We start from the raw sequence: 27,108 nt of genomic DNA on the forward strand, positions 1-27,108 counted from the left end.
AAATAAACTAGAGATATGTACAACAGGTAAAATTGTATAAATGTGTCAACAGAGATGGGTTGGTGAAGGGCCAGCAGTGATGCAGGCATTGTACTGGAGGGTCACGGCGAAGATGGAGCTATTTACCAGCAGATCTACTTTCCAATCTTCACCTATGGCCAAGAGCTTTGGGTAATGAAAGAATCAGATCAAGGATACAAGCAGGCTGAAATTAGTTTCCTTCACAGGGTGGATGGGCTCACCTTTAGAAATAGAATGAGGAGAGCCTCGCTATCTGGATGGAGCTTGGAGTAAACTTGCTGCTCCTTTGCATTCAAAGGAGTCAGTTAAGGTGGTCTGGGGGGATCTGATAAGGATGCCTCCTGGACTCTCCCTGTGGAAGTTACCCTTTCATGTCCAACTGGGAGGAGAACCTGGGGAAGACCCAGAACACGCTGGGGGTATTGCATATCCCATCTGGCCTTAGAACCCTTCACAATTCTCCAGGAAGAACTTGAGGACGAGGCAAGGGTGAGAGATGTCTGGGCTACCTTACTTAGCCTGCCGCTACAGGAACTCAGACCCAGAAAAGCAGCAGAAAATGGATGGATGGCATCCTTTAACCTGCATCTCCACCATGGCTCAATAGCATGAAATTATTGCACACATCACTTACGCTTGTTAATTATCTTCATGTTACACAATATCACATGTACTTTTAAATTCAAATAAACCACCCCACCCCCACCCAAAAAAACAAAACATGCAGATTACTACTTTAATTTTAGATTTTAGGAGTCACATTATTGTTTTATTATTGTTTATGTGATTCATGTCAACTTAATCACCGCATATTAAAAAACAAAAAATACATTATGACCATGCTTAAGCACAAGTGATATCTCAGTTATTAGTCAATTATTATTGAACATATGAGAAATGATTTAGACCAACGTTTAAGAGTCCGGCACAGGGAGGAGGCGGAAGGCTGTGATGCAGTTGATGAGCCAGGTGGTAGGAGCTGACCACACCTTACCTCGCCTCACTACTGCCGGCTTGTGAGGGCCCTGGGGGTCAAAGATGATGTACTGGGTGCAGAGGGCCTGGTCAGAGCCTGGCAGTGCGTGGTAGGCAGCAGCACTCAGGGTTTGTGTCACATCGCTGTCGGGCTTGGGCTGGCGGCTCAGGAGTTGACCTCCTCCCTCCCGGAGCAGCTTGGTGAGCTCGTCTTTGGAAGGCGCCTTAAAGGAGCCAAGGAGGAAGAAGAAACAGCCATCGAAGAGTGGAGGGAGCTACAAAAAATGAATCATTAGAAAAAACAAATTCAAGCATTAGTGAGAACTTCCTCGTGCATCATATCTATTATCTTCTTCCATTAAAATATGTTAGTCACTCAACGCCTGGATAAAGCCTAACTCCTTGTAAGAACAGTGGCAGAAGGATTAAAGTCTCTCCTTTTGTTTATGATGAAGTTAAACACTGAATTAATTCTTTGCCAATAAATCTAGGCTCTCATTTTACCAAGTGTCTGTGTGGATGCTTTGTATTTACGTCTTTGCGGCAGAGCCAGGAGACATTTTTATCAGCACCGCTCTCCAGACAAACTCTGAAGCACTTAGCATTGCTGTTTAAAGCAGCAGTGAATTAGGCCACTGGAGACTGTTCTATTCACAGCATCAATGAACTCAACTGTTTTGGGATGTAAACTGGCTCTCTCAAGAGTTTCTAGTAAGAACATTCTTTGACTACACTTGGTTGGATTTCACTTTTGCTTGCATACATGTATGTGTGTGTCCTTAATTTATGATTACAACAGATTTTTTCTAGAATGGACGTTTTATTCCGCACATGGGCGAAGAAAACCAACAATAGGGACATGTTAAATCTACTAAAGAACATATGGTTTATTATCATGTCTGCCTGTGCAGGGTCATCACTACAACAAACCCTGAATTAGTCTATATTTCATTGTTTTACTGCATTGAATCACAATGGATGCAATTAGAATTTTTGACATTAATCAACAGAAAAATACTCTAACGACAAACTGTAATCAAATATCTACAAATTTAACTAAACAAGGTACACTAGGTATAAAAACTAAATTATTGACAGCATAGGTATTCACCCCCTCCACGCAGCAAGTCTATTCTTGAGTGTGTGTAAATAGGTCTGTTTCAGCTTTGCCATCTAGACAATGCAGTGTCTCCCCATTCTTCTTTGTAATACTCTGTCAAGTTTCATGGCGACTGGTGAGTGAGCAGCAATTTTCAAGTCCTGCCACAAATTGTCGTTTGGACTGAGATCATGACTCTGACTTGGCCACAGCAGGACATTAATGTTGTTGTTTTGAAGTCACTCCTGGGTAGCTTTGGCTTTGTTTGGAGTTGTTGTCTTTCTGGAAAATAAATCCTCTCCCAAATCACAGTTCTCTTATAGACTGCAGCAAGTATTTTGCTGCATTCACTTTACTCTCTACCCTCACAAACCTTACAGGGCCTGCTGCAAAGAAGCATCCCCACAACATCTTGAGGCTCTGAGGTGGGGATGGTGTGTTTCAGTTGATGTACAGTACACCAAATATAGTGTTAGATATTGTTAAAAACCCTGCCTCCCCTAATTGGTACTTTTCTGTTGGTCTTTATGCACGTGTGTCCATCTATATAAAAATGCAGCTGCACAATCCAAGATATACTATATGTGTGGCATAACAAAGGGGGTGAATATTCATGTTATCGATTATCGTGTTTTATAATTCTGTAATTTATCAATTTGTAGTGATTTACAAATGTTTAAGTATTTTGTTTCTCTTAATTAGTGTCAAAAAAGCCCAACTACACAGTGATTTATAGTTTCAAAACATGAAACAGTCAAATTATTTTAATGGCACTCTATGGTGCCTGGAAAAACAAATTTCTCCCAAGAACAGAATGTCTAGACAATCTATATTCATCTATTTCATGTATTTTTTTGTATGCCTCTCATTTACCAAGCTACATCTGTTGATGCGACTGCGCTGGGGGCCTTCTCCCGCTTCGTGCTCAGTTTCGGGCATCCACTTGCCTGCCTGCAGACATGCCTCCACCCCTGGCACCAAAGAGAGAGAAAAAATTAAAGCAAGCGCTAATTATGTTGACTTGAAAGTGTGTGACAAGGCAATTGGGAAGGGAGGATGACAAAGCTCATGTCTGTTTTATCACAACGAGTTGGAAGATTGCAAGTATTGGCAAAGCTGCAGTTGTTGACAGAAAGATGCCCACAGCATGATGAAGTTAATGATGCAACCCTCGTTTTAAGTATCCCAAGCTTAAGCAGAATTCGAGCAAAATATCTTTCTCTCTGTCTCTTGAGGTTTCACGGAGTCAGATTGTGACTTTGTGACAGCCAGCATCCCGCCAGTTTATGAGTTAAAAAAGAATCTTTTGTTCTAAATCCTTAAGAAAAGCATCTCGAGAGACAGAAAAGTTTTATATAAAAGCATAGGCAGATATGGAGGGGGAAAAAAAAGTCACATTTTAATGACCCCTCACTGTCACAGATAAAGAATGTTTCTGACTTCACAGAGCTGCTGTTCTTCATAAGTGTTCTATTACTGAATATCATTTGTTAGGGGTATAATAAAGAAAATCCAAACAAGTTGCACATCTAAACACAGTGAAACTAGATTTGCTAACTGCTGTTAAACAGATCTGAGCATAAGGCTTGGCCTAACTATTTTGATTATGAACGTGCAGACACTCACAACACTTCCAACCGTGAGAGATGTGAACAGTCCCACAGACCTAATACACATCTGCAAAGTATCTACATTTCGCCACACCCACACAACATTGTGATTCTTTCCACCTTCAGTTTAGCGTTCCACACAGTTGCTTCCAGCTGCAAGATATGGTGACATGAACAGATTAGGGTAAATGTGTGTGTGTGTGTGTACACCTTGTCACAACATGTGAAACAGCAAATTACACACATACAGTACATACACACAGTCTCCAGAAGATGGGGTGGAGTGTAATTACATTTGTTCAACCCCCTTAATTACAGCTTTCATTTACATGGACCCTGCCAGAGACTTGGGCAGAGAAGAGGGGAGATACTGGGGTTAATCGCTCCGGACGATGGTGCTTAGTGCTGAGGAGTCATTAGCATGTTTGCTAATTACGGTCACGAAGACTGAATGCAGAAAACATTTCAAACTCCTTCCTTCCTGAGTCAGAGAATGAGTGAACAGCCAGATGAACCCACTTTCTTGATTTACCATGAGACCAACTGGAACTGCGATCTCATTATGATGACAACCACTGGAGACTAATGCCAATACTAACACTTCAGGATCGATAGCCGTTATCAGTCAGTATCCTAAAAACCAGCCACTGTCATGCTAAAGGACGAATAATAAAACAAGCATCCAGGTATGCACAGGTGGCACAGCAGCAAAACACCGGCCCACAGTTGAGTCCCGGGTTCAATCCCCAGTAGCAATGCCTCCAGCAGGGCCACGTGTCCAACGAGGCAGCTGCCTGACTGAAGATTCTCACTGGCAGCCGAAAAGAAGCAGCTAGAGCTCGTGTAACGGGAGGAAGCACATGGGTGCACACACCCTCCCTGGGCCAGCAGTGGGAGTAGCAGTAATAAGAACCAAAGTGCAGGGAAATCAGCCATTGCAAATTGGGAAATAAAGGGAAGGGAGGAAGAACAATTATATTAAAGGAACACTTCAACATTTTGGGACATGTGCTTTTTTGTTTTCTTTCCAAGAGTGAGACACTTCATGTCTGTGCAGAGCTGCAGTCAGGACTTGGTTAGCCTATCTTAGCATAAAGACTGGAAGCAGGGGGAAGTTTCCCCAGCTCTGTCCAAAGTGAATAAAATATGCCAACACTTTATTGTCTTGTTTGTTTAACCCATGAGATAACAAAAATGTAAAAAAAAACATCAATCCGTGCAGCACTTCTGTGCAGCATCTCCAGCAAGATACAGATACCAGATGTACAGGTTACACAAATGAGATACGTCATATAAATTAGTGAGATTAGATGTGTTGGTTTGTTACCCCTGCATTCAGTCTGTATGCTAAGCTAGGCTAAACATGTACTGACTCCAGCTCGGACACTGAGATTAATATCCATCTTCTGATCTCACTCTTGCAAGTACAGCTAATAAGTGCATTTCCCCAAAATGCTGAACTATTTCTTAAGTGATAGTGGCGTGATGGACAAAAGGATTGAAACCATCATCTGCTCTTCAATAAAGCTTGGGTAAGACCTTTAGCTGGAATGGAGCCCCGTTAGGCAGGATGAAGTTGATGGGTTTCAAATACAACACTGAGGCTGCTTTTCAAAGGAAAATGTGTTGCAATGAAACGTAAGACCAATGAAGAGGTAAGCTCTGGCTTGGCCTAGTTCACACACGGCACATAAAGGCAGGTGACATTAAGAACTCAGCTGCTTGTGGGGGCACACAAACAAAAACAAGGACAGAGACAGATAAGATGCCACAGTGATTGTCATGAGGGAGACAAGCTGTGTCAAGTGCTCAGCCTGCGTGGAGAAAAGAGACGGCGAGGCACTGAATATGGTCCAAACAAAATCCTAAACAGTGACACAACCACACACCTAAACACACATTCAAACTTGAAATGGCTTACTGGTAGAGAGACAGAGACAAGCGTGCATGCTGTTTTACACACACACACACACACACACACACACACACACACACACACACACACACACACACACACACACACACACACACACACACAGTGAAGAGATGCTACTGACAGATACACCAGTCAAGGGCACACCAAGGTGCCAGAAAAACTCTTTGACAGCAAGTCTCTTTTTACTTCCCCTAAAGCCAGCTTCCTCTGAATGTCTGCTTGTTGACTTGGTTCAAGGATGCCAGGAAGACTGACTGAGAATAGTTACATTTCTGCTAAGTATTCATCTTGGTATGAATCAAACAGGAAAAGAGAGTTAACTGCCTTTTCATCGCTAGTGATATTGAAGCCTTGAGGCGTCCTGATTCTGAGACCTCAGTCACCCAGCCGCTCTATTTGGCTGTCAGACATGTAAGCAGGTGTGTGCACACACAGCAGCAGGCACAAGCAATTTACCTGAAAATAGCTGGATGCAAAATGTTTTTTTAATGTTTCTCAGGACATTCCATGTGTTGCAGAAAATAGAAAGTATTTCATTTACAAGTTCCTATTCCAAAGGCAGAGCCTGATTTCCCCTGAAAGGTTGTAGAGGAGACCGAATATACAGTACATGCCTCAGACTAGTTTGGTACTAGGGAGGAATTAACACCGGAGCCTCAGTAGGACTTTACAATAAGACGGCAGCCAACAGATATGTGTACCCAATGAATAAAAATGTCCTCATGTTTCAAGTAAAGTTTGGATGCCAAAGTAACAAACTGCATATCAACCAATACACCTCCATCATACCCTTTTCTGACATGGCAGGTAAAATGTTCTTTGGGATTCAGAGAAGAGCACAAAACCCATAAAATTACTCCGAACAGCTTGTGAAGCACAATCCATTTGTTCTGCACTGTGGTTCCAAGAGTCCAATATTTTCCTCCTAGATTTTTCACTTGTCCTATACTATGCCAAGAGTCACCCTACTGCGGCAAACTTATGTTCAAATGCAGATGGAAATACTCTTTCTATGGCAGCCTTGAATGACTCAGTAAACTGAATATAAATGTGACCTTGCAGGTAGGAGACAAACAAAATAACTTAAACTTACCATAAAAACTCTTGACAAGAAGGCAAATAAGCATATTTCCCAAAATGTCGAACTATTCCTTTAAGGCAATAAATAACAGTGGGAATTAAGCTTTATTTAATAAAGTAGGCATGTTAAGTAGTCTAGAGTATGGAAAATAAATTAATAACTGACATTGTGCTCTTTTGTCTAATGATAAACAAACTATTAGAAATAACCAAATCACTTAAAACTGTTTCTGCTGCCAGAAATAGAAAATTACAGGTAGTCTGTCTGTGAAAAATGCTTGAAGGAAAGCTAAAAAGGTTAAAGTGGGCAAGATTTTTACCCACTGTCATGATGTCAGTGCGTCTAAAATATTATATTCATTATTTGCCTCATGTTATCCTGTGCTGCAGTGATGGAAAAGAGAATTAAAGCCCTCTACACTGAATTAATGACTGTCAGGAATGAAAGGAGCTGAGCGCAATGAATATCCATACGTAATTGTCATTCATTGAACTCTAATCTCTCTATTAGAAGCCCTCAAATCTAGGCGATAATGAGGTAAATATTTGAGTTTTGGATCTGTAGTAAAATTATTTGGCTGAACATACTTTTACACTACATGAAGAGTATGGATTTTCTTTTCTTTTTAACATAAGACCATGTTTGGTCTGCTTTAATGAAAGCTATCACTGGCTACTGTTACCTCCTGTGTGTTTTCATATACACTTCACTTGTGTTTTGATTGATATGAAGGTCAGAACAGTATATTTTATAATAACAAAATCCACAATTTGGGGTGAACTCCATTAGTTTAAAACAGAAAGCCAGACCAAGCTTAGGCTACAAATGCATTTAACATTCAGGTTATTTTGGATAAAATCTGCTTCAGTGTCACTGCAGTAGGAAGTTACCCAGGTTCCAAAAGCAACACTGTTTAATATGACATCCAAAAATAGCATCTACAGAGGACTACTCCAGCTGACGGCTCACTCCATACTCACAGCTGAATTTGACAACCCAGCAGCCAGCAAGAAGACCCAGGAGTGTGGAGTAGGTGGTGGGCATGTGTCCTTCTGGCACCATGACATGGCTCACTGGAGGAAGACAGACAGACAGACAGACAGACACACACACACACACACACACACATACACACACACACAAAAGCCAAATTGAAAAGGTACAAATGAGTTGTGCTACACATTCAAAAATAGCTGCTGCCTGCTGCTGTCTTCCTAGTGTGTCTGACTGACTCAAGACTAAGTGGTGGACTGTTGTAGTGTGTGTGTATTAATTGTATTGGTACACATTCAGATAGGTAGATGGCTTATAACACTTTTGACCACATTATAACTTTAAGTCTTTATTCCACAATTTAGATTTAGTGTATTTTAGACATTGCCCAAGAACAAACTTATGAATTAATTAGATTTTTCTGCCAGCCCAGGTTGGATGAGTCACGGACAAGAGCAAACATTGGAGCACATCCTAACTTGTTTCCTGACATGTCTGGAGTTAGACGACATCCCTGGTGCTACCACCAGGAGCTACAGGCTGTAGAGGACACTGTCTGTAGAGGCATCACCAAAAGCAAGTGTGAAGGAGCCCCAACTGCCTGGAGACTCAGCCAAGTTGAGATTGCAAGGCAAGGGTGTCTAATTTAAAATATGTGATATATTTGTTTTTTGTTTTTTTATTTATCAAATACATCTTCTGATGTCGTTGAAAATTTGAATCTATCAACAAGAGACACCCCTGCTGAGGACCAGCTCATGTGGAGAAACAGAGTTCTTGCAGTACAACCTAAGCGTGGACTAGGCGATATGGTTGACATAAATATCAAGATGTAAAAATATTCAATATCAGAAAACAAGACTAAGAGTCGACAGTGAGGGTGTACTTAGGCACAGCAGCGCTTTTAGGTAAATGCAAACACCAGCATGCTAACATGCTTAGTTTAGTGTGTTAGCATGCTAACATTTGCCAACTCAAGATGATGGCTGTGTAGTTTTGAAGGTATTTGGTCAGAAACCAAAGTGCAACATTTTGACTTGATGATAGAAAAGATCCTGAGGGGGATATCTCTTTTTATATATAAACTATTAAATGTAGGCATACTGTATATGCTGAACTGTGTTCACTGTTACGTAGACAAACTTATACACTTGTAAAACACAATATTTGTGCTGATGTGTTTTATAACTGGGTAACACAACACAATTCTACTTCAAGTAGATATTGATTGATGATATTGATGTATCAGCCATAACCAACAGCAGAAGAGAACTAATAATTACAGTTTTGATTACTCGTTTATCCCCTAAATATAGTTAATTTCAGTTAATAATTTGCTGATGTCCCTTACTTTGCCTGGCTGAACAGGTAAGCTTACTGCAAACCTGTCAAACAGTTCATCAGCAACACAACAGGCCAAGCAACAGCTTACTTCATAAAATGTTTTAGACAAGGGCACATAATTATATGTTAATTAAAATTTAAATACAGGCTTATTGCTTCTTCATTCAACAAGTGAGCATGGTTGACAAGTACAAAATGAACATAATTATATCTCCAGGGCAAAACCTTCTTACATTGTGCATTGACCGTGGATTTGCATGGATTTGTAGCCCTGAGTTCAAATTGTAAAAACCTTTCTCTGAAAGCACCAACTTTCACCCCTCCGGTCAGTGGAGGGAGAGTTGTGAGAAACACTTTTGTTTTTCATTAGTGCTTATTCATCACCCTGACAGTACCACTAAACATTTTATGAGGAATGATTTCAATTACTTTTGCTCTCTGGTGTTCTCCCAGCCATTACTATGCAACAGTGAAGGAGCTGCTGTATCACAATGATGTATACAGCTCTAGAAGCACTTGTTAGTTACTGTTGAACCTTCATGAGTGATAATGCTCAAGCACCTGCTGTTGGTTTTTACAATACAAAAGGGTCTGTGTAAGGTAGTAAAGCCTATAAAGCTTTGCTCTGTAGGAAAACAACCATTCAGATAAAAATCCCATCTTTATGGTGACGAAAGTACTGTATATAATCATCATAAAACCATGACCAGGGCAAGAGACTACCTAGCGACTACAGACCTGTTGGCTGGTTGAGCCTGCAATTTACCCATCTAATACATCTTTCAGTTGAACAGGGCATGATGGTTGATTACCTATCAGAGTGTTTGGCAGTGAACAAACATACCGGCCATGGTCCCAGTGTCCCAGCAGTTGGCTGGTAGCTGCTGTTAATTTGCAGTGTTGCTGGGAGCTCACGTGTCTCAAGCAACAACATTAAAAAGCAATGATATGCGACCAGGATTCTAAGAGGCATCGCCTGGAACATGGATGAAGTTTCAGCCCCCTGAGGAGGCGTTTTTGCACCACACAAACACTACCTGAGCCAGAAAAGGTGTCAGCCATCTTCCCTCCCAGTAGCTCTCCCAGTTTGGCTAGTTGATGCTGTTCTGGCTGTGACAGCTTGCTGCCCAGAAACACAGCCATTTCATCCCTCCTCACATAGTCGCTCGACTAAGAAAGGATATAAGAACATGGTTTAGAAATGTCTAGGCCTATAATGCAAGAATATTAGTACTTTAGGGTTAACAATGTCAAGGGAAATAAGAAAGAATTGTAGACGTACCACAGAGAGACTGGCTGAGGGGCTAAGCGATGTATTAGCATATTGGGCTTCCGAGGCTTCCTGGAAAATCTCCAGCATCTCCAGACTCATTGCGTAAGCTGCAGGTCGCTTTCCATACAGATTTCTGTGAAGAAGAAAATTCAAAAGATAAAGTGTGTCAGTGTCTCACATTATGCTTACACATGTGTATTTATGCATTTGCAGCAAAGCAGACCATGTGGTGACCAAAGGGACAGTCAGACATGACAGCACACTGACAAATTACTAAATAACTTAATAGTTATGTTTACTTAAAATACATCAACACAAGCTCAAAGTACATCAAAATGTGCAGCAAGGTATTATGTTGTGTAGTTGCACATTTCTTGTATGTAGTGCAGCAAATAAGATGACAAATTGATAAATCTTTACAAATGGTAAACAAAAGACTTACTGGACCAGATTAAAATGAATCGATGAAAGCATATTTTAGAAGAGATTTTAAAAGATGATACTGTATGTATTCAGCAGCCTTATTTTTTGGGCAGGTCGTTCCAGAGCCTTAGGGCCTGACAGAAAAGGCTCTGTCTGCCATAGTTTTAAGGAACATTGGACTCTGGAACAGACAAAAGGTCTCTGCTCAAGGATCTCAAACAATGATCCTTCTTAGTTCTAAAACCATGTTTTTGAAGAAAATCATGCCTTTTACCACATCATAATCTGCCAAAGTACACTGTTCTTACCAGTGACTACATTATTACTACTTATTATTTTACCTTTTCAAATTTTGTATCCTCTTGTTCCTGTCTCTTAGCAACTAGCAAGAGACTTAAAATATTTTAATCCTAAATCTAACTAGTTAGCCATACTAATAACCAACCTGTTGCTGTCCTGACTGACTGCCTATGTGAGAAAGCTTTCACAGACACTAAAGCAGCATTGATATTATTGTATGATAAGTCCAAAGCAAAGTCTTTGCCAACAAGATCATTCCATATTAGTTCATCACAATCCATGCAAATTTGGGTTTGTTTTTTATCACTTATCAACCAGGACACACACACACACACAAAATAAAATTTAAAAAAAAATAAATATCAATATTTGCCAGTCCAGAGCTCTGAGAAAAACAATTTGGCACACCCCGCTTGTTCTGTGAAACTGCGCACCCATGTGTGTTATTCACTTGTTGGCGCATAATTGTTTGATATGAGGGTGAGCTGAAATCTGTGCTCTGCTTCATTCCTAGGTCATGTCCGTATACAACACACTATACTCACTGCATGCAAAAATCTCATAGCTGCATAACATTACTGAAAAGTGCTAACTTTTTAGCTCATAAGCTTTCTCAATTACATTCATTTATCTGGTGAGAAGACCACATTACCTTTACAGATTTAGTATAGGCCTAGTTATTTAACTGCAATACACAATAACCCCTCAGTACACAGCATGTGTAATGGAGGCTTAGCATCATCACAAAGGTAGCCTTTTGCACAAAGACTTAGAGATGAAACTGCAACCATCCCCTGGTTACAATAGGTAAACTGAAGAAACACATTTAAAGTTTCTTTAAGTTTGAGAGAGCTGCATGAAACAAGTCTGAGGTCACCTTGAGGAAAGTGGAACAGGAGAAAAGAATGAAGAAAAGCACAAGGAGGAGGAGAGGAGATGGAAAGAAGAACCAAACCCAGCAGGTCGTCTCTAAAAGATTAGGCGTCAGCAAAGATAACACCTGGGGGACAATTAATAGGTCCACTGGTCCATAAAATATTTCATTTGGATTCATACCCCCAACCCCATACACACACATAAATACAAATAAACATAAAATGCCCCTGACACTTATACATATGCATGCACACAAGCTGGTTTACGCAGCTGCATGTGAGAAGAATATCTGACGAAAAATAATAAAGCGTGGAAAATTGTGCAGGAGGTAACAAACACTCTCCCACAAGCCTCTGCTTAAGTACACAAGTGGGAGGAAGGCAGTGGTGGTTCTGGAGGATAACCACTGGACTCTTATTCTGACTGGGAGGAAGAAATTCAAACATTAATTTCACATCTAACACCATTCACAATACTCAGTTTCATAATAATAGCCTTTTATTCTGCCCAATTGTTGAAACCTTCAAGAACTGTTACTGTACCTGGTCTGTAGAGTTTAAACGCATTTTTAAAACTTAATCTACATGTATTTAGTCCTGAAAACATCTACAATTCTGTTTCAAATGTACTTGTACTCAGAGTACCATATGCTAAGATATTGATGAGGTCAATTCAAAATTCTAACCAACAGAGCTTTTGAACTATGTCATGGCTCAGCAGTATGTCTTAAGTCTAATGATGGAAATACGTGGCAAGCAACTGATAAGGCAGTGGGCGAGGCCTGAGTGTATTTTTAATCAAAAGGTTCATTAGTGTTGGGCCTCGCCTAGCCTCATCACATGTGAGGGACAAAAGATAGGCCTATCTGGAAAGGCCAAAGCCTTAACTAAGAGACTTGACTGAGAAACAAAGAACAGACAGTAGAAAGGCGCCAAGCCGACACAGCCATTAATTCACACCTAGATGTAATATTGAGACGAAATCTCGCTTTAAGCCAATGTGAGATCTCAGTTGAATCCACTGGATTCCCATTGGACGGGACACGCAACACAGCGCCCACACACCTTAGCACGTACATTTACACGCTTACACACATCTCAAACGGCGGTAGCTTAGCCATCTATGTGGCCACCCACGTGGTCACGTCGTCTTCCTCGCACCCATGATAATATTAATACTTTTATTAATATTCATAAATATCTTTGATATTTCTCCTAATAACCAAACCTGCCCTACCTGAATCCCGACATTAGTTACATTTCCTTCTCAAACAATCCTCTCTCAATGTGTCCTGACAGTTTGGATCAGCTGGGTGTTACAGCTTCGCCAAGTTCTCCTAAATCACTCGTGCAAGCCACTTTCTTTCGGTTTCCACTTTCAGTTCTTGCATGAGGCCCATTGTCTAATCGTATTGAAGGTAAGCCATGCTAAATCAAATCAAACAAAATATCTCATTTAATATCTGGATCAAAATGTTGTAAATGCAATTACAAATTCTGTATTCAGTATTGTATGTAGTAATACAAATGCATTGTCTAATGTTACCATTCAATGCTAACATTTGGAAATGACTTGTTTGTGGTCTGACTCTGTATGTAGTATAATTATACCAATCCAGTGTATTGTATTGGTGCGCCAGTACAAGGCACACAGGTGATGTTAATTAATGTCTGCATGGATTAAGTGCTTCGGGCTTAAGGTGGTCATTAGGACTAATCAGGATCTAAAAACCTATACTATGATTAAGAAAATAGTTAGCAGTAAAGTATACAGAATCTGTAGTAAATGTATAAAATACACAAAATACCAACATGGTCCTTTAAGTTTGTGAACATAACATATGCTACCCGCTAACACCTTGCAGGCCTCATCTTGGCTGTCCAAATGTGCTACACTGGTAGATACTGTATATGCTTATAGGACTGAGACTTACAGTCAGGAGCCCTGCTGTGTATGCTGTGTATCTTCTCGGAAAATGCTTAAACCTGTTGTTTTTGAGATAACAGGGAATGGTCGACTGTATAAAACACATTAGTATTTACTTAAGAATTTGACTTCCCTCAGAATTTCTAATAACTGCCCAGCAAGTCAAATTCTTGAGCTGGACAGAAAGTGGATTCACAGTCACTGATTTAGAGGACAGGGCCCAAACAATGCAAAAATACAGTCCAATCATTCAAACTTAATGTGCACACACAAACATATACAGAGGAATAATGAAAATCTGCAAACCCTGTATTTCCAAACAGAGCAGTGTGCCAATCAATCCATTAGGGATTGCATTAGCAGATGTCTTGGCTTGTGTCTTGGTTTGCCTCTTGTGTGTGTGTGTGTGTGTGTGGGTATGTAAGACTCCCATCGAAGCAATGAGACAAATAAAATGAAGTGAAGAAGGTAGAAGACAGGGGATGATTGGTATAAAATGATCGCAAAGAGAGTGCTAACTGACCAATATCTGGAGCCTGATCAACTACTCTATTGATTACACTGATTAACCAGCATCCTCTCCCTCATTATGGACATTATGCTACACATCTACCCTGCCTCCACAGGCCAGAAACGCTGATAGTGCATCAACTGATTAACCAACAACTAATCAGCGTCATTCGATTTCCTTACATCTATCCACCTACGTACTGCCCTAATGCGCGCCCTGTTCTTAATAATAAAAAGGCTAGGTGCCTGGTACAATGACTGGGAAGAAGGCACTTGGTGATTTATTGAAGAAGTGGAAAATAAGCACTGGTCCAGAATAACAGAAGCACCTTTATGATGTAATGCAATGAAATACAATAGCGGTGCAATAAATATTAACTTGCTTAAAATGTTCTGTTTCTTTTGAGATTACTACTTTACTTGCCTGACTCAGTTGAAAGGTCTTTGAAACATTTTGTTCATCTCATTTATTTACATATATGGAGGAGGAGCAAACACACACACACACACTTTCCTGATTTTATGAAATTTACTTATTTTTGTTATTCTTTTAATCTCATTATTACTTGACACGTTGGCAAATTGTCTTTGTTACACTCATGCCGATAAAGCATATTGAATTGAACTGTTTGTTGACTGCATGGAATAGGGAATAATCTAATAAATAATAAATAATTACAAATTATATGGTAAGAGCCTGGTAATACCATGGAAACAATCAAGGCTTCCTTTTACAGTACAGTTTCAGCTGACTTACTGAGTAAATCGTAAAAACATCTGCAGATGTACCATGACAGTAGAGGAAAACTCTACTGTGAAGGTTGTTACCAGGTAAGAATTGATGTAATTTTTCAACTTAAATAAAAACAATTCCATAGTTTCTAAGGTAAATTTAATAAACCCTTTATAAAAGGGTGTATGAACAATAACTATACAATAAATAACTTTTTCTTATAAAGTACTATCTTAATTTCTAGATAATACATAATTAAACGGGTGTTATATATATATATATATATATATATATATATATATATATATATATATAAATAAAACACGTTTGAAGCAACTTACAGCACGTTCTGCGAGGCTCCAAGCTGCAGCAGCAGTTTGACAATTGCTGGGTGACCGTTCCTCACAGCGTCATGGAGTGGAGAATCATTTTCATAGCCAGGCGTATTCAACAGGGCTCCCCTTGATACCAACGCCTCCACAACTGCCAGGTGACCAAGGTTGCACGCTTCATGCTGGAACAAAAAGGAGTAATGCTCAGAAGTCACCCTGCTCTGCTTTGATCTGGTTTTTCTCTGTTATCCTCGGTGTACAGCCTTATTCTTAGTATGCATTCTAAATTCTCATCCATTTTCAATCACTGTAATATTTATCTTTTTTCCCCCCGTTGGAATGTGTAGTTCTTCCTTGGGGTATTTTGAAAATATTGGATACTCAGATAACTTCATAACTGCCAATCAGATATTACAGCTTAATCAGACTTCATTAGTTTTGTAGAATTCAACTCATACCGAGAAAAAAACATCTTCTGAGGAGATCACTTACAAATATTATCCTGACCTGCTTTTCTACTTTTCTAAAATGAACATGAATGAGGAATATGGCTCAATAAAAATTTGTGTTTTTAAAGGTTTTAAAAGGTGTTTGCAACTTGAACCTGACCTTAATTTGACAAAATAAAAGTCCAGTGTGGGAGCTTTTCATTCAGGAATGATATTAACATACACTGCACAGAATTTAAGTACAGCCGTGATCCTTGCCTTTAAATACATTGGGCAGCTGAGAATTTTAATGGGAAGCTGGATTTTGTTCCAATTCAGTTTCATTTGGCCCAAGTAGTCCAAGCAGCACACATCATGATTTTTAGCTCACCCCTGCTATATATAACATTTATCCTCAACATGAATTATTAGCAATTATTAAGAAGAATATGAAACTGTATTGTACTGTTTTTATTTGCCTAGAAATTAAAACTTGCCTCTCCCCATTTCCAACCCATACAAATTAAGAGTGGGATTTTGTGACAACTGTTTCATGTAATGCTGGAATACTCACAACTTTCTGTAGCAGACAAATGTTTATTTTGCTTACAGTGAGGAACAATGATCCATGGATACATGCATGTCAAGTTAGACAGCTCCCGTGCATACAAGTCAAATATGAATGTCATGCTCTCAGCTTATTTGTCGCTATTTGAAAGATCAGTTGCAAACTGTCATAACTCAAATTGAAAACTCAAGTTCGAGTGGAGCATCTTGACAGCAAGTAACCACGTGAAGTGCTACAGTAAGATAGCAGCAAACACTCTCCCGCTCGTTCTCAAAGAAAAAGAAATGGCTCAGGCAGCGCTGAAGAATTTTACAGTTTGTGCAGGTAACTTAAGGCTAAATTGTTAAAAGAGCACAGGGCTACATATTTTGGAGGATGCCAGCATGCATAATAAATGGCAGTACTTACAGTAATTGACTCACTCAGGATTAGAAGCCTTGTTTTCTGGCTTGACACACATTACTTTACCAGCTAATCTAAAGTCTCTGTGGCTATGTTCCACAATGAACAGTACAGATTGTTTAATTTATTTATGTTTTTTTTCTTTTTTACTTGCTGTTGGTTGCAGTTCTTTGCTTAATGTAAAGAGAAACAGCACAGACATCCACTTGCATGGCAGAAACAGGTGTTAGGATGCAGACAAATGTAATAAAAGGGGCTATTTAGACAGAAATACTGAACTTGCATGCATATTCATAACAGCAACATAACACACAGTGACTGTGCATGTTGGTTTACTGGAGAAAATGCTGCAAGAGTTGGCCAGAGAAGAAAAGCTACAGTGAACAAGCCTTTGTGTGGAAAATATTTTGCCATCAAAGTCTGACAAACCACAAAGTAAAAAATGATAATAGCTGATGTTACTGACAAGAAACATCACACATCTCTTCCATCAAAAGGAAGAAATGACACCCCGACAGTGTAGAAAAACTAGTGTTATTTAATAATTGCTGTTTTGTTGATGAAACATTTTGTAACAGAGTTTTTTCACACAGCACATAAAGCTTTCAGATGTATGACTTGATGTATTAGTCTTACCAGAGGTGTCCACCCAGCATTATCCTTTAGGTTAGGGTCAGCCCCCTGGTCCAGCAGTTCCTTGACAGCCTCTACATCTCCCTGTAGGACCCAGAGAGAACAACAAACCTAAGGTCAGAATTGCAGACCTGTAAACGCAACCCTTCAAACACAGTAGCTGATCCCGGTGTACCAAAGCCCTCGCTGTTTATCAATCACGCTCCACAGTGGGCCATTGATTACCTTGTCTGGGATCCAGAGGGGGATTACTGCTATGTTTACAAGGATTACTGCAAGACAGTTTATTCTCAACAGACCGGAACATAACTGTCTGATCATCTGAAGACTAATATGCTCAACTGAGGGGAACAAATCCACAGGAAGAGAAGACATTTAAACCAGCAGATTTATCTTAGATGCATTTTGAAAGAAACTAAAAGATAATGAAGAACATTAAAGGGCCAAGCTTAACTGACATATCTTTAGAATTTTGTTTGGCCACTTATTGAATGACGAAAAACGAAATAGAAGGAGCAGCAATTTGAGGGACAACATAACATTATCTTATTTAAGTTGAATTGAACCAATTTAAATACATAATTTAAGTAGGGTGTTGTGCAGAAATACTGTGATTTATGTAAAGTGCTTAATTAAGGGAACATATGCATTTTGTATTTCAGCTTTTAATGCTGTCACTCTACTGCAGAAAGTGGAGCGAAGTAAATAAGGTGAATTATTCAGAAACCTCTCAACCTTTATGGCAGCTAGATGCAGCAGGGTTTCTCCCTTGTGGTTCCTCTTCATAACTGCAGGGCTCCCTGAGGTGGGCCGTCCAACAGATGCACGGTGAGTACTGGGAGATTTTCTACCAACAGTGGCTAGGACAGAGGGGCTGTCTCCTTGCTCTTCTCTTGAGTTTTTGGTGCTCTTATCATACCTGGGGCTAGCCAAAGATGGAGGGTTAAGGACAGCTGGAGACATCTGTGATTTTGTCTTCCTGCCTGGGGAAGCCCTGGGCCTTTTTGGCGTGGTCTCCAATGTGGCGACCTTGTCCTCCACTCTTGATCTTTTTGAGGAATGCTTTGGGGGAGATACGTTGTCCTGTTTTTCAGGATTGTCAGTTGGGTTGGGGTCATTTGCAGACAATCTGTCATGCTGGACGACACTGTCCGACATGCTCTGACCATTCAGTACAGTGACGCCACCTCCTGAGAGAGTCTCCCTCATGGTGCTCCTGCCAGGGCTGAGTTCATTAGTACTCCCCTGTGGCACTTCAGGCTGAGGCCCGTCAGACGTGACAGCAGGGCTTAAGAAGGAAACTCTTTTAGTGGACTTCCTTGCCCCTTCAACACAGGGATGCTCCTTTTCCTTTAAGGCATCGACCTCCTCAGTGATCCCCCATTGCTGGTTTATGGCCTCCAGCCTGTTTTTCTTCATCTTCTGCTTGGATTGTTTTCGTGTGGTCCTAGTGGTTCCTTGCACCGACACCTTCCTGCTGGCAGCATTTTTCTTAGTTGACCTCTTCTTCCTGGTCCTGTTTTCGTTTTTGCATCTTTGAGAACAAGAAGAGTCTTGGGAGGACGAGACGAAATTGAAAACTGACAGGTCCTGACGGTGAGCAGTAATGGTGTCTGGCTGTGCTGCAGCTGTTTCTCCAGAAGACTTGTTTTCCGGTACAGTGACCTCTGAAGGGTTCTCCACCATGCAGCGTACCTTGCGGCTGCGGGGGCTGAACCAGATCTTGAAGTTCTTCTTGTGTTTAAAGACAGGGCTCTCAGGTTGTGTTTGAATCTCGGCTAGAGAGGAGTCTATAATGAGGTGTGAAAAAACAAAAAAATACACATTCAATAAAACAAAAAATTCCCCTCCTGCGTAATTTTTCATTGTGAATTACTGTCAAAAAGGATCTGTGTATTTGTAATAGCCTTGCACTACCTGTTGAGATGAAAAAAGAATAAAACCAAAGTTTAACATTATGCACTGCCAACCAATAATTTATTTACCAATTTACCAATAAGACATTTGACAGAGGAACCTACTTCTTAAACCATTTTCTGTGTAACTTTAGACACCACAACAACATGCAGATTTGTTCACATTTTAACTACAGGGCTTTAAAAAAGTTCCCCTGTAGTTTTTTGTCAAAGCTGAGATCTAGTCGCAAACTAAACACTACCATGTTTAATTGCATTGCATAATTACTGTCATTACCGGGATGCTGGATGGGCAATAAAGATAATAAACCACAGGAACAAGCCACTAATACTGTCATTCAGAGATTAGATTGGCGGAGAAAAATGTTAAATGTTTCAGCCAACAATTGATAGAAGGGGGTGTGGGCAGATGAGCGTGGGGAGAAAGATAATGAATAAGACACATAGATTTGAGAAGATAACTTGTTAATTATGCTTTAAAGCTGCTATATAATGGCTATTATCTACCTGGTTGTTCTATGGGACTGAGCAGGGACTCTAAACCGCAGAAGAGCTGTATGATGCTGCTGAGCTGCCTGTTGATTTGGATGTCCTTCACCCACGCAGGACTGTGACACACCACGCAGCCATCTCCTGCCCGGGGACCAGCACAGGACCTGAGCAATAAACATATCATGGATTAGGTGTCCACGTCACAGCTCAGTAAGAAAAAACACAATGAGCTCATTGATTTACCTTTTAAGACCATTCAGTCATGAAGAAAAGGAATAAATTAAGGCTATAGTTTATGCCTGTAGGGACATTAATTGCCTTCAACACTTTCAACACTGTAAACTATGCATTGCCAAGAAACCATGCCATTGCCATGGATAAGCAGTATTTCACTTGCACAAGAAATAGGTACCATAACAAGAGAAATGCATGTTAACTACAAAATGTAAATGCATTTTTTATGAAATAGTGAGCCGTAAAATGTTTTCCTCCATGTCCCTCATCTGTATGTAAAACCTGTAACAATAGTGCTGTTAAAGTTGTCAATCCTAATTTGGCCTAAACATTAACATTAGCTAAGACAATTATGATTACTATTACTGATTGGTTGATTGACAGAATCTTAATCTGTTAATCCCATAAACTTATAATTAAAATGTAATTACTACTAAAATATATGAAATACATAAATAAATCCTACTGAACTACGATACTCCTGAAGTCTGAGAGGGGGAAGTAAAACACCTTTCTCACCTCATTAACATTATTACCTGTGTTTGACAAAAATGTCCACTGTGACACCGGTCTATTGTTAGTGAGCATGTCAGAGTAAAATACATTTAGCTGAGGTTACATTACCTGCACAGCATATGCTCGCACATTCCTAGACACACAGGATCCGTCATTAAGTTTGAGCTGGATAAAGACAAAACATTTAAAATTGGTCAGTACAGTCAGAATAGCCACCACACTGGGCACTGGTGGTCCCCATGACTGTGTACACTGTTGTTCTGCACTGTGAGGCTGTACTTTGGCACAGCAGTGCTTTGAGTTAAATGCTAACACCACCATGCTAGCATGCTCCCAATGACAATGGTAGCAGGTTGACGTTTAGCAGGTGTAATGTTTTCCATGTTTATCATCAACATTTGCTACAGCTGATAGGGATGTCATTAGTTTTAACGGTAGTAGTATTTAGTGATAAACCCAAATATTGGAAAATAAATATTTTGACCTGATGGCGCTAGATGAAAGGCCAGGGGATCAAAGTTGTTAGAATTCATCCTCTGGGGACCATGAATGTCTGTAGCAAATGTCACAATAATCCATCCAATATTTGTTGAGACATTTCAATAACAAAAAATAAGAGTTCACATTACAGAGAGGATCTCATCTGAAACCTGTATAGCACCTCCCAAAACAAAAAGCCCAGTAGTTCTCCATTTCCTGCAGAGACTGAGAAGAGTGAACCTCTCCACCCATCCCACTACAGAGAACATCCTGAGCAGACAGCTGCACTACAGTCAGCTGCACTACAGTCTGATTTGGTATTTGCACCAGAGAGCGGAGACAGCAGAGAGCATCACTGAGATCTCAGACCCTACATACAGTTCATTTACCATAACCTCTGCATCTCAAAATAGCCACCAGCACCATGAAGGACCCCTCCTACCCTGCTCACAGACTCGTCACCCTCCTGCCATCTGGCCCTCAGGCTACTCCAGCTGCTATGTGTTTGTGTTGTGCCCAAACCATATTGTTCTATTTATCTATGATGTATTATCTTGCTTACCATATTGTGTTGTGTATTTTATAATACTGCATTGTTATTCACTTGTAGTCTGTGCTGTGCTCCAGTGTTATTGTTGCACAGCGTGTGTATATATATATATATATATATATATATGGATATATATATCTATATATATATATATATATATATATATATATATATGGATGGAATGCAAGCAAGTTCTAGTAGACAATGATCGAGAAGTTAGCAATGCAAGCTTACAAAGTTAACGATAGCGATCAAGAGGCAGCATTAGATTGTTTGAATTTAAACCCTTAAGCATCTTTCACCTATCGAATCTTATCGAAACTTTGATTTTAAAAACTCCCAATCTAAGTTTTATACAAACATCTGGCACTTTCCATTGTCTTCGGTTTTCTGCAAACCTGCATACGTTTCCACGTAAAGTGACTCATAACCTCACAAAACTACTCTTAATAACTGTTCAATTGAGCTAATATGATTTAGCAAGCTAACACTAAACTCCTAAAGAATGTATTAGCCTGTTCAACCAGTGTAACGTTAATCTTGTTCAATTATTGCAATCAGGTGTTGTTGACAACTTTAAAGGTTTGTGACCTAGCTTAGCTGTGCATACTTGAGGCAACGTCTTCAAGCGATTCAAAATAAATCCAGTTTATTTTGACAAACAAATGTGTACGTTAAATGGTGCTGGTTTATTTTATCGTTACGCAACAAAAGGACGTTCCCTCTGAATATAGCTCACTCCTACAGTAACGTTAACCTTAACTTACCATTTGGAACAAAGTAGCAGTCGTCGAAACTTCGCAACCGCCTCCTTAGTGTTCTTCCAGTCCTTTGTCTGCACGAGGACATCAGTATCCATTCTTAAACGAAATGTTATTTGTTTTTGTTATAACTATGCTTATGAATCAAGATTGCAAAACAAGCCGAACTTGCTTCCTGGCTACAGGCATCTCCCGCCAAATATTTGCGGAAGTAACCTATGATGTTATGTTGCCATAACCACGGCGATGACGTAATTCCCCTCCCCAGCATGATAGTAGGCATTTTAATTTGCTCTAAAACCAGTTTAAAAGACGTAAATGTGACATTGAACATGTCGAAATGTTACTTTAATTCTGAACACAAACACGCAGTTCAACAGGAGATTACAACAGATACCATTTCTTTATTTAACTTCTCTTCAGTTCCATTTCAATTGGGTAGCTTATATGCAGTGGCAATACCTTTCAAAAGGAACATGTTCATGTGTTTGTTATTTTCTTTCTTTTTTTAATCATGTCTATTTTATTGTATATCCCTTTGGCTCTCTCTGCCTTAGGTTTGTGTGATTAGCTTACTATGTTCTCTTCATCAGGACACTGACTTAAGGAAATAACATCAGGCATAATGAGCTCCTATACTCAACCAATGGAAACTCTCTTACATATTGGCTGTAATGTTAGTGTTTTAGGTCTACCATAGCAGCAAAATCAAAGATCTTGAATGTGAGCTGATGCTCAAACATATGAAAAGCATGTACAATAGGCAAATGAACAGCAGTTGCATTTGAAAAATAGCTTTATTAGAATAATATAAATAGGCTTGATACATTCAAGACAATTCAGAACTGGCCCATAAGGGGGAAAGATGCCATTAAATAGTTAGTACATTCATTCTAAAAGTTAGGTATGCCTTAGAGGAAGTGCTAATGAGCAGGGGAAAAGTTCATATTGAGGATTTTCTTCTGAGTGTGAATATCTTCTTTTGTCGGATTTCATCTAGTAGGCATAATTACATGTACCTTAGATTTAAAAAAAAATACTTTAAACAAGTTTATATTTAGTGTCTGAGATGATGTAAAATCATCATTAAGGTAAAATGGAAATCATTCTAAATAGAAAATACAGTCTTTTTGATTTGCTATGGTATAATATTCTAATAGTGAACAGTGCCCCAACCACAGGGAGACATTAAAAGCCTACACAATTAAATTTAGCCTTCATAAATAATAAGATTGGAGAATTAAAAGTACACAGGTGTGTGACCTGTAAGATAGGAAAAAGTCAATAAACATAAGACTTCAGTTTATCAACTTTTCTTCAAATGTGCATGTGCTCTTCTGCTTTTCATTAACAGTTTAATTTGGTAAGGATAGAAATGACAGTCACCCTTCACATGATCAGTCAAGACACTTTCAAGAAATAATCAGTATTATTTTAAAACATGAATGCTTTAAACTCTTATTTTTCACATACATATTAAGGGCAGATTTACTTTAAACAAATACTATATTTCATTTCACAGTGGACATAGACAAAATGGCAAAGGAAAGATGGCAGTTAGCTCTACATTTGTACCGCCTTAATGGAGGCCAAGCCATCACATTCATCTTCGCTGTGAATTGGAATGGTTTCCATGTCAATCTTTCCCATGGCAAAGTTGATGAAGACCTGTGAAGGTTCAGTAATAATTTAAGTGCCATGCCAATATAAAAGACAATTATGTTTCTCTGAACTCTGTAATTTTAGTTGATCTGCTGGTCAGTCTCCCTCCCTGACCCCCCTCTCTTTATTCAGCCTATGGCATCTTCCTGTCCCATAGCCCCAGAAGGGCAGAGTGGTTGAAGAATATCAGCACTGGCTGCATATAAAGCTCATGGATTCTCTCCCTAACTCATATTCCATTTATTTTCCCTCAGGCATACCCTCTGTCAGATTCCCTCTGCCTCTTTTAAACTTTCTCAACTCACGCTTTCACTCCCACTCAGCTTTCTTCTGTCCCTGCTTCCCCTCCCACCCTCTCTCTCCTTCTCTCATCTCCTTTTTTTCTGTCCCTCGCTACCATCTACCCACCCCTACAAAACCTCTCACAGTAGTTCTCCCTCTCTCTCTGTTTATGTCCTGCCTTTTTTTCTCACCTCATCCAGTGTGGTCTGGCTCACAGCGAAGTGTTTGATCTGCAGAGCATTCTTGTTGGACTCGAGCTGGTCGAAGATGTCAGCCACCCCTCCTGGAGCAACAGGTATGTGGTACTCCACCATAGTGGAGTGCTGGTCCTGTGTTTTGGGAAAGAACGGACAAGTAGAAGGTTAAATATTCTGAAATATGGTCTCTGTGTAAAAAAATTCTGTAAAATACAGTGAAAAGCTGTTTATACCAAACTGAGCAAACTAAACATCACACATATCAACAAAATAAAATTCCCAGCCGGGGGTCTACACTCTTCGTTTGTCTATATACTTTATAGATACTGAATTTCAGGGTTGGGCCAGACTAATACCTGGAACACAGCAGCTCCTTATGTAATGACTTGCTTTCTATTTTTAATTAAGTCAGGCAATTTTGATAAAGAAAATGTCCACATGGTTAGTAAGGTAAAAATTTCAATAATACATAGTTAATTTAATATGGATTATTTAAAGCTGCATTCATCAATATTATCATATTAATAATGGATCAAATGATTGTGTAATGTGAAAGGGGTCAATGACAGTGACAAATACGCAGATAATTATCACCCAACTATGCAGTTTCCCTCAGCTCTACAGAGTTTTTATTTTTAGCATCTTTCAGGTCATTATTTTGGTTTCACAGCCCACAACTTTGTTGTTTTGGTTCACTCTCACCACCACCATCAACCTCGTTTCTAGCTGCAGCAGGCAGCTGTTCTCATCAAAACCTCTAATAAACTCACTGTACACAACCTGCCCAAAGCAAAAACAAGTGAAAGACAAAATTAGCAACTAGCTTATAAACATGGTGGGGTGTTTAGCTGCTCAAGAGCCAGATATTTCCCTCAGGAGTTGGTGAAGAACAAAACAGAGCTAAAAGAGGAGTCAATATTGAACTTTATGACAACATTTGTCAAGTGGACAGAAACACATATCCAAATTAGTGCTAATGTTGCTCTGTGTCTGCTGTGTAAATAGGTAACTGATTGCCAACAACTTTATAAGGTAATAACCTCAGCTTGTTCCACTACCCCCAAGTGGCAAAAAAGATCGATTTAATGCTGCTTTAAAGCTATGAACAGCAGCCAGCTAATGTGAGGACACATATGGTAGGATTTGAATATCATAAATGAATGCTCCTTAGACTTTTTAACAAAAAAGATTCATACATACAACTACTTCACCAAATGTATTGCAACATGCCACTGCAATGTGTACTTAGTCATTTCTCTCTTCTCCACCAAGTACTCTTGACTACTTTGGATAGCTGGCAAAGCTCACCTTGAGATACGTGCTGGGGAATCGGCGCTGCATGAAGCCAGTGATTGCCTCTGTGTCACAGGAGGCCTTGGCCAAGTACATCTTCACAGTGAACCCGCTGCCGAACCTGCACAAAGGAGCGAACAAAAACGAACAAAACACTGTTATTACATGAGGAATGGGCTCGAGGTGGTGCAGGGCAAGAATACACTGTTCTTACAAGTAAAATTGAGCATTCAGTTGTACAAAGGACCACAGAGAGGGAAGAATAGGAGGCTGTGGGGGCAGTAGGGAGCAGTAATGGCTGGACTGGAGAGTGAGCAGAGGTCACTAACCTGTTCTTAATGTGCTGCAGGGAGCCCAGGCACCGGAACTGACCTTTCACCATGATGGCAAGACGGCTGCACAGTGCCTCACATTCCTCCATGCTGAGATATGGAGACAAACAGAGAAAGAAAAATCGTCACACTTGGACCCTTTGAGCATACGGTATTTAGCCATGCCTGCCGCCACATCCTAGTTGTTATCTACAGTATATTGTGGGGGGGAAAGCCCACCTAACAATTTATGTATTCAAAATACTGGAATTTAGCAACACACTTGTCAAATGTTTTTCTGTGATATCCAAGGCTTTTTGTTGATAGACAACCAGCAGAATATGGTCAGTGTAAATGGACTGCAGCAGGTGTGTGCATGTGACACGCTTCTAACCTGTGAGAGGTGAGGACCACGGCACATTTTCCTTTCACTTCCTCAGAGATGATTTTCCACAGGTGACGCTTGGTGCGAGGGTCCATGCCGGAGCTTGGCTCATCCTGTGGAGAGAGGAGGAATGAGAAGAGCATAGCAGGATGTGCGAAAGAAAGAGAGAACGGTTGAAATCAAGGTAGAGAGATCAAGGGAAAACAGGGAGTTAATTGAGGAAGGCAGTGTGTTGCAAACAGTGTGCAGTGCATACAGTTGGAGGGCAGGGCGAATAAGAAAGAGTAAACACAAATGCATAATTGCAAAATAGGAAGGGAGATGGGAGGCCCAGTGTTACAGAGGGGAAGGTCAGGGAAGAAATGATGACAAGAGGCAGATGGAAAATTTAAGAGGGGATGGGGAAATTAAGAAGACACACAAAGGAAACAAAATGGAAGGAGAGAGTTGAGGACAGAAGGAAGGAAAGAGAGGAAGTGAAGCGAGGATTTGATAGAGACATAAGGTAGAAACAAAGTTAAAAGTTACAGGGAAGGCCACCCTTGGGTAAGCCTGAGGTAGCAGAC

The 27,108-nt window shown here is 40.0% G+C and overlaps 2 protein-coding genes across 3 annotated transcripts in view; both read right to left on the reverse strand.

Moving 5' to 3' along the window:
• Positions 1–743: 743 nt before the first annotated feature.
• Positions 744–22,629, reverse strand: bard1 (BRCA1 associated RING domain 1). Of its 2 annotated transcripts, XM_044217283.1 has the most exons (11): positions 22,419–22,628; positions 20,730–20,786; positions 19,887–20,035; positions 18,199–19,253; positions 17,467–17,547; positions 15,442–15,614; positions 10,342–10,465; positions 10,097–10,229; positions 7,703–7,795; positions 2,969–3,066; positions 744–1,271 (listed from the first exon to the last, which is right to left on the reverse strand). In XM_044217283.1, the coding sequence occupies exons 1-11, from the start codon at positions 22,508–22,510 to the stop codon at positions 936–938; spliced, it is 2,391 nt and encodes a 796-aa protein (XP_044073218.1). In that variant the 5' UTR covers positions 22,511–22,628; the 3' UTR covers positions 744–935. The 2 variants fall into 2 exon arrangements, with proteins under 2 accessions (XP_044073218.1, XP_044073219.1); XM_044217284.1 differs by lacking the exon at positions 7,703–7,795 and having other exon boundaries at positions 22,419–22,629.
• A 561-nt stretch (positions 22,630–23,190) lies between these two features.
• abca12 (ATP-binding cassette, sub-family A (ABC1), member 12) overlaps positions 23,191–27,108 on the reverse strand; it is a 69,834-nt gene continuing 65,916 nt past the window's right edge. Inside the window, 5 exon segments of the mRNA XM_044216901.1 lie at positions 23,191–24,080; positions 24,548–24,685; positions 25,862–25,967; positions 26,176–26,268; positions 26,552–26,655. Coding sequence (XP_044072836.1) covers positions 23,976–24,080; positions 24,548–24,685; positions 25,862–25,967; positions 26,176–26,268; positions 26,552–26,655 — 546 coding nt within the window. The 3' untranslated portion in view covers positions 23,191–23,975.

This window comes from Siniperca chuatsi, linkage group LG12 (assembly GCF_020085105.1).
Source record: "Siniperca chuatsi isolate FFG_IHB_CAS linkage group LG12, ASM2008510v1, whole genome shotgun sequence".
Classification (NCBI taxonomy): Eukaryota; Metazoa; Chordata; class Actinopteri; order Centrarchiformes; family Sinipercidae; genus Siniperca; species Siniperca chuatsi.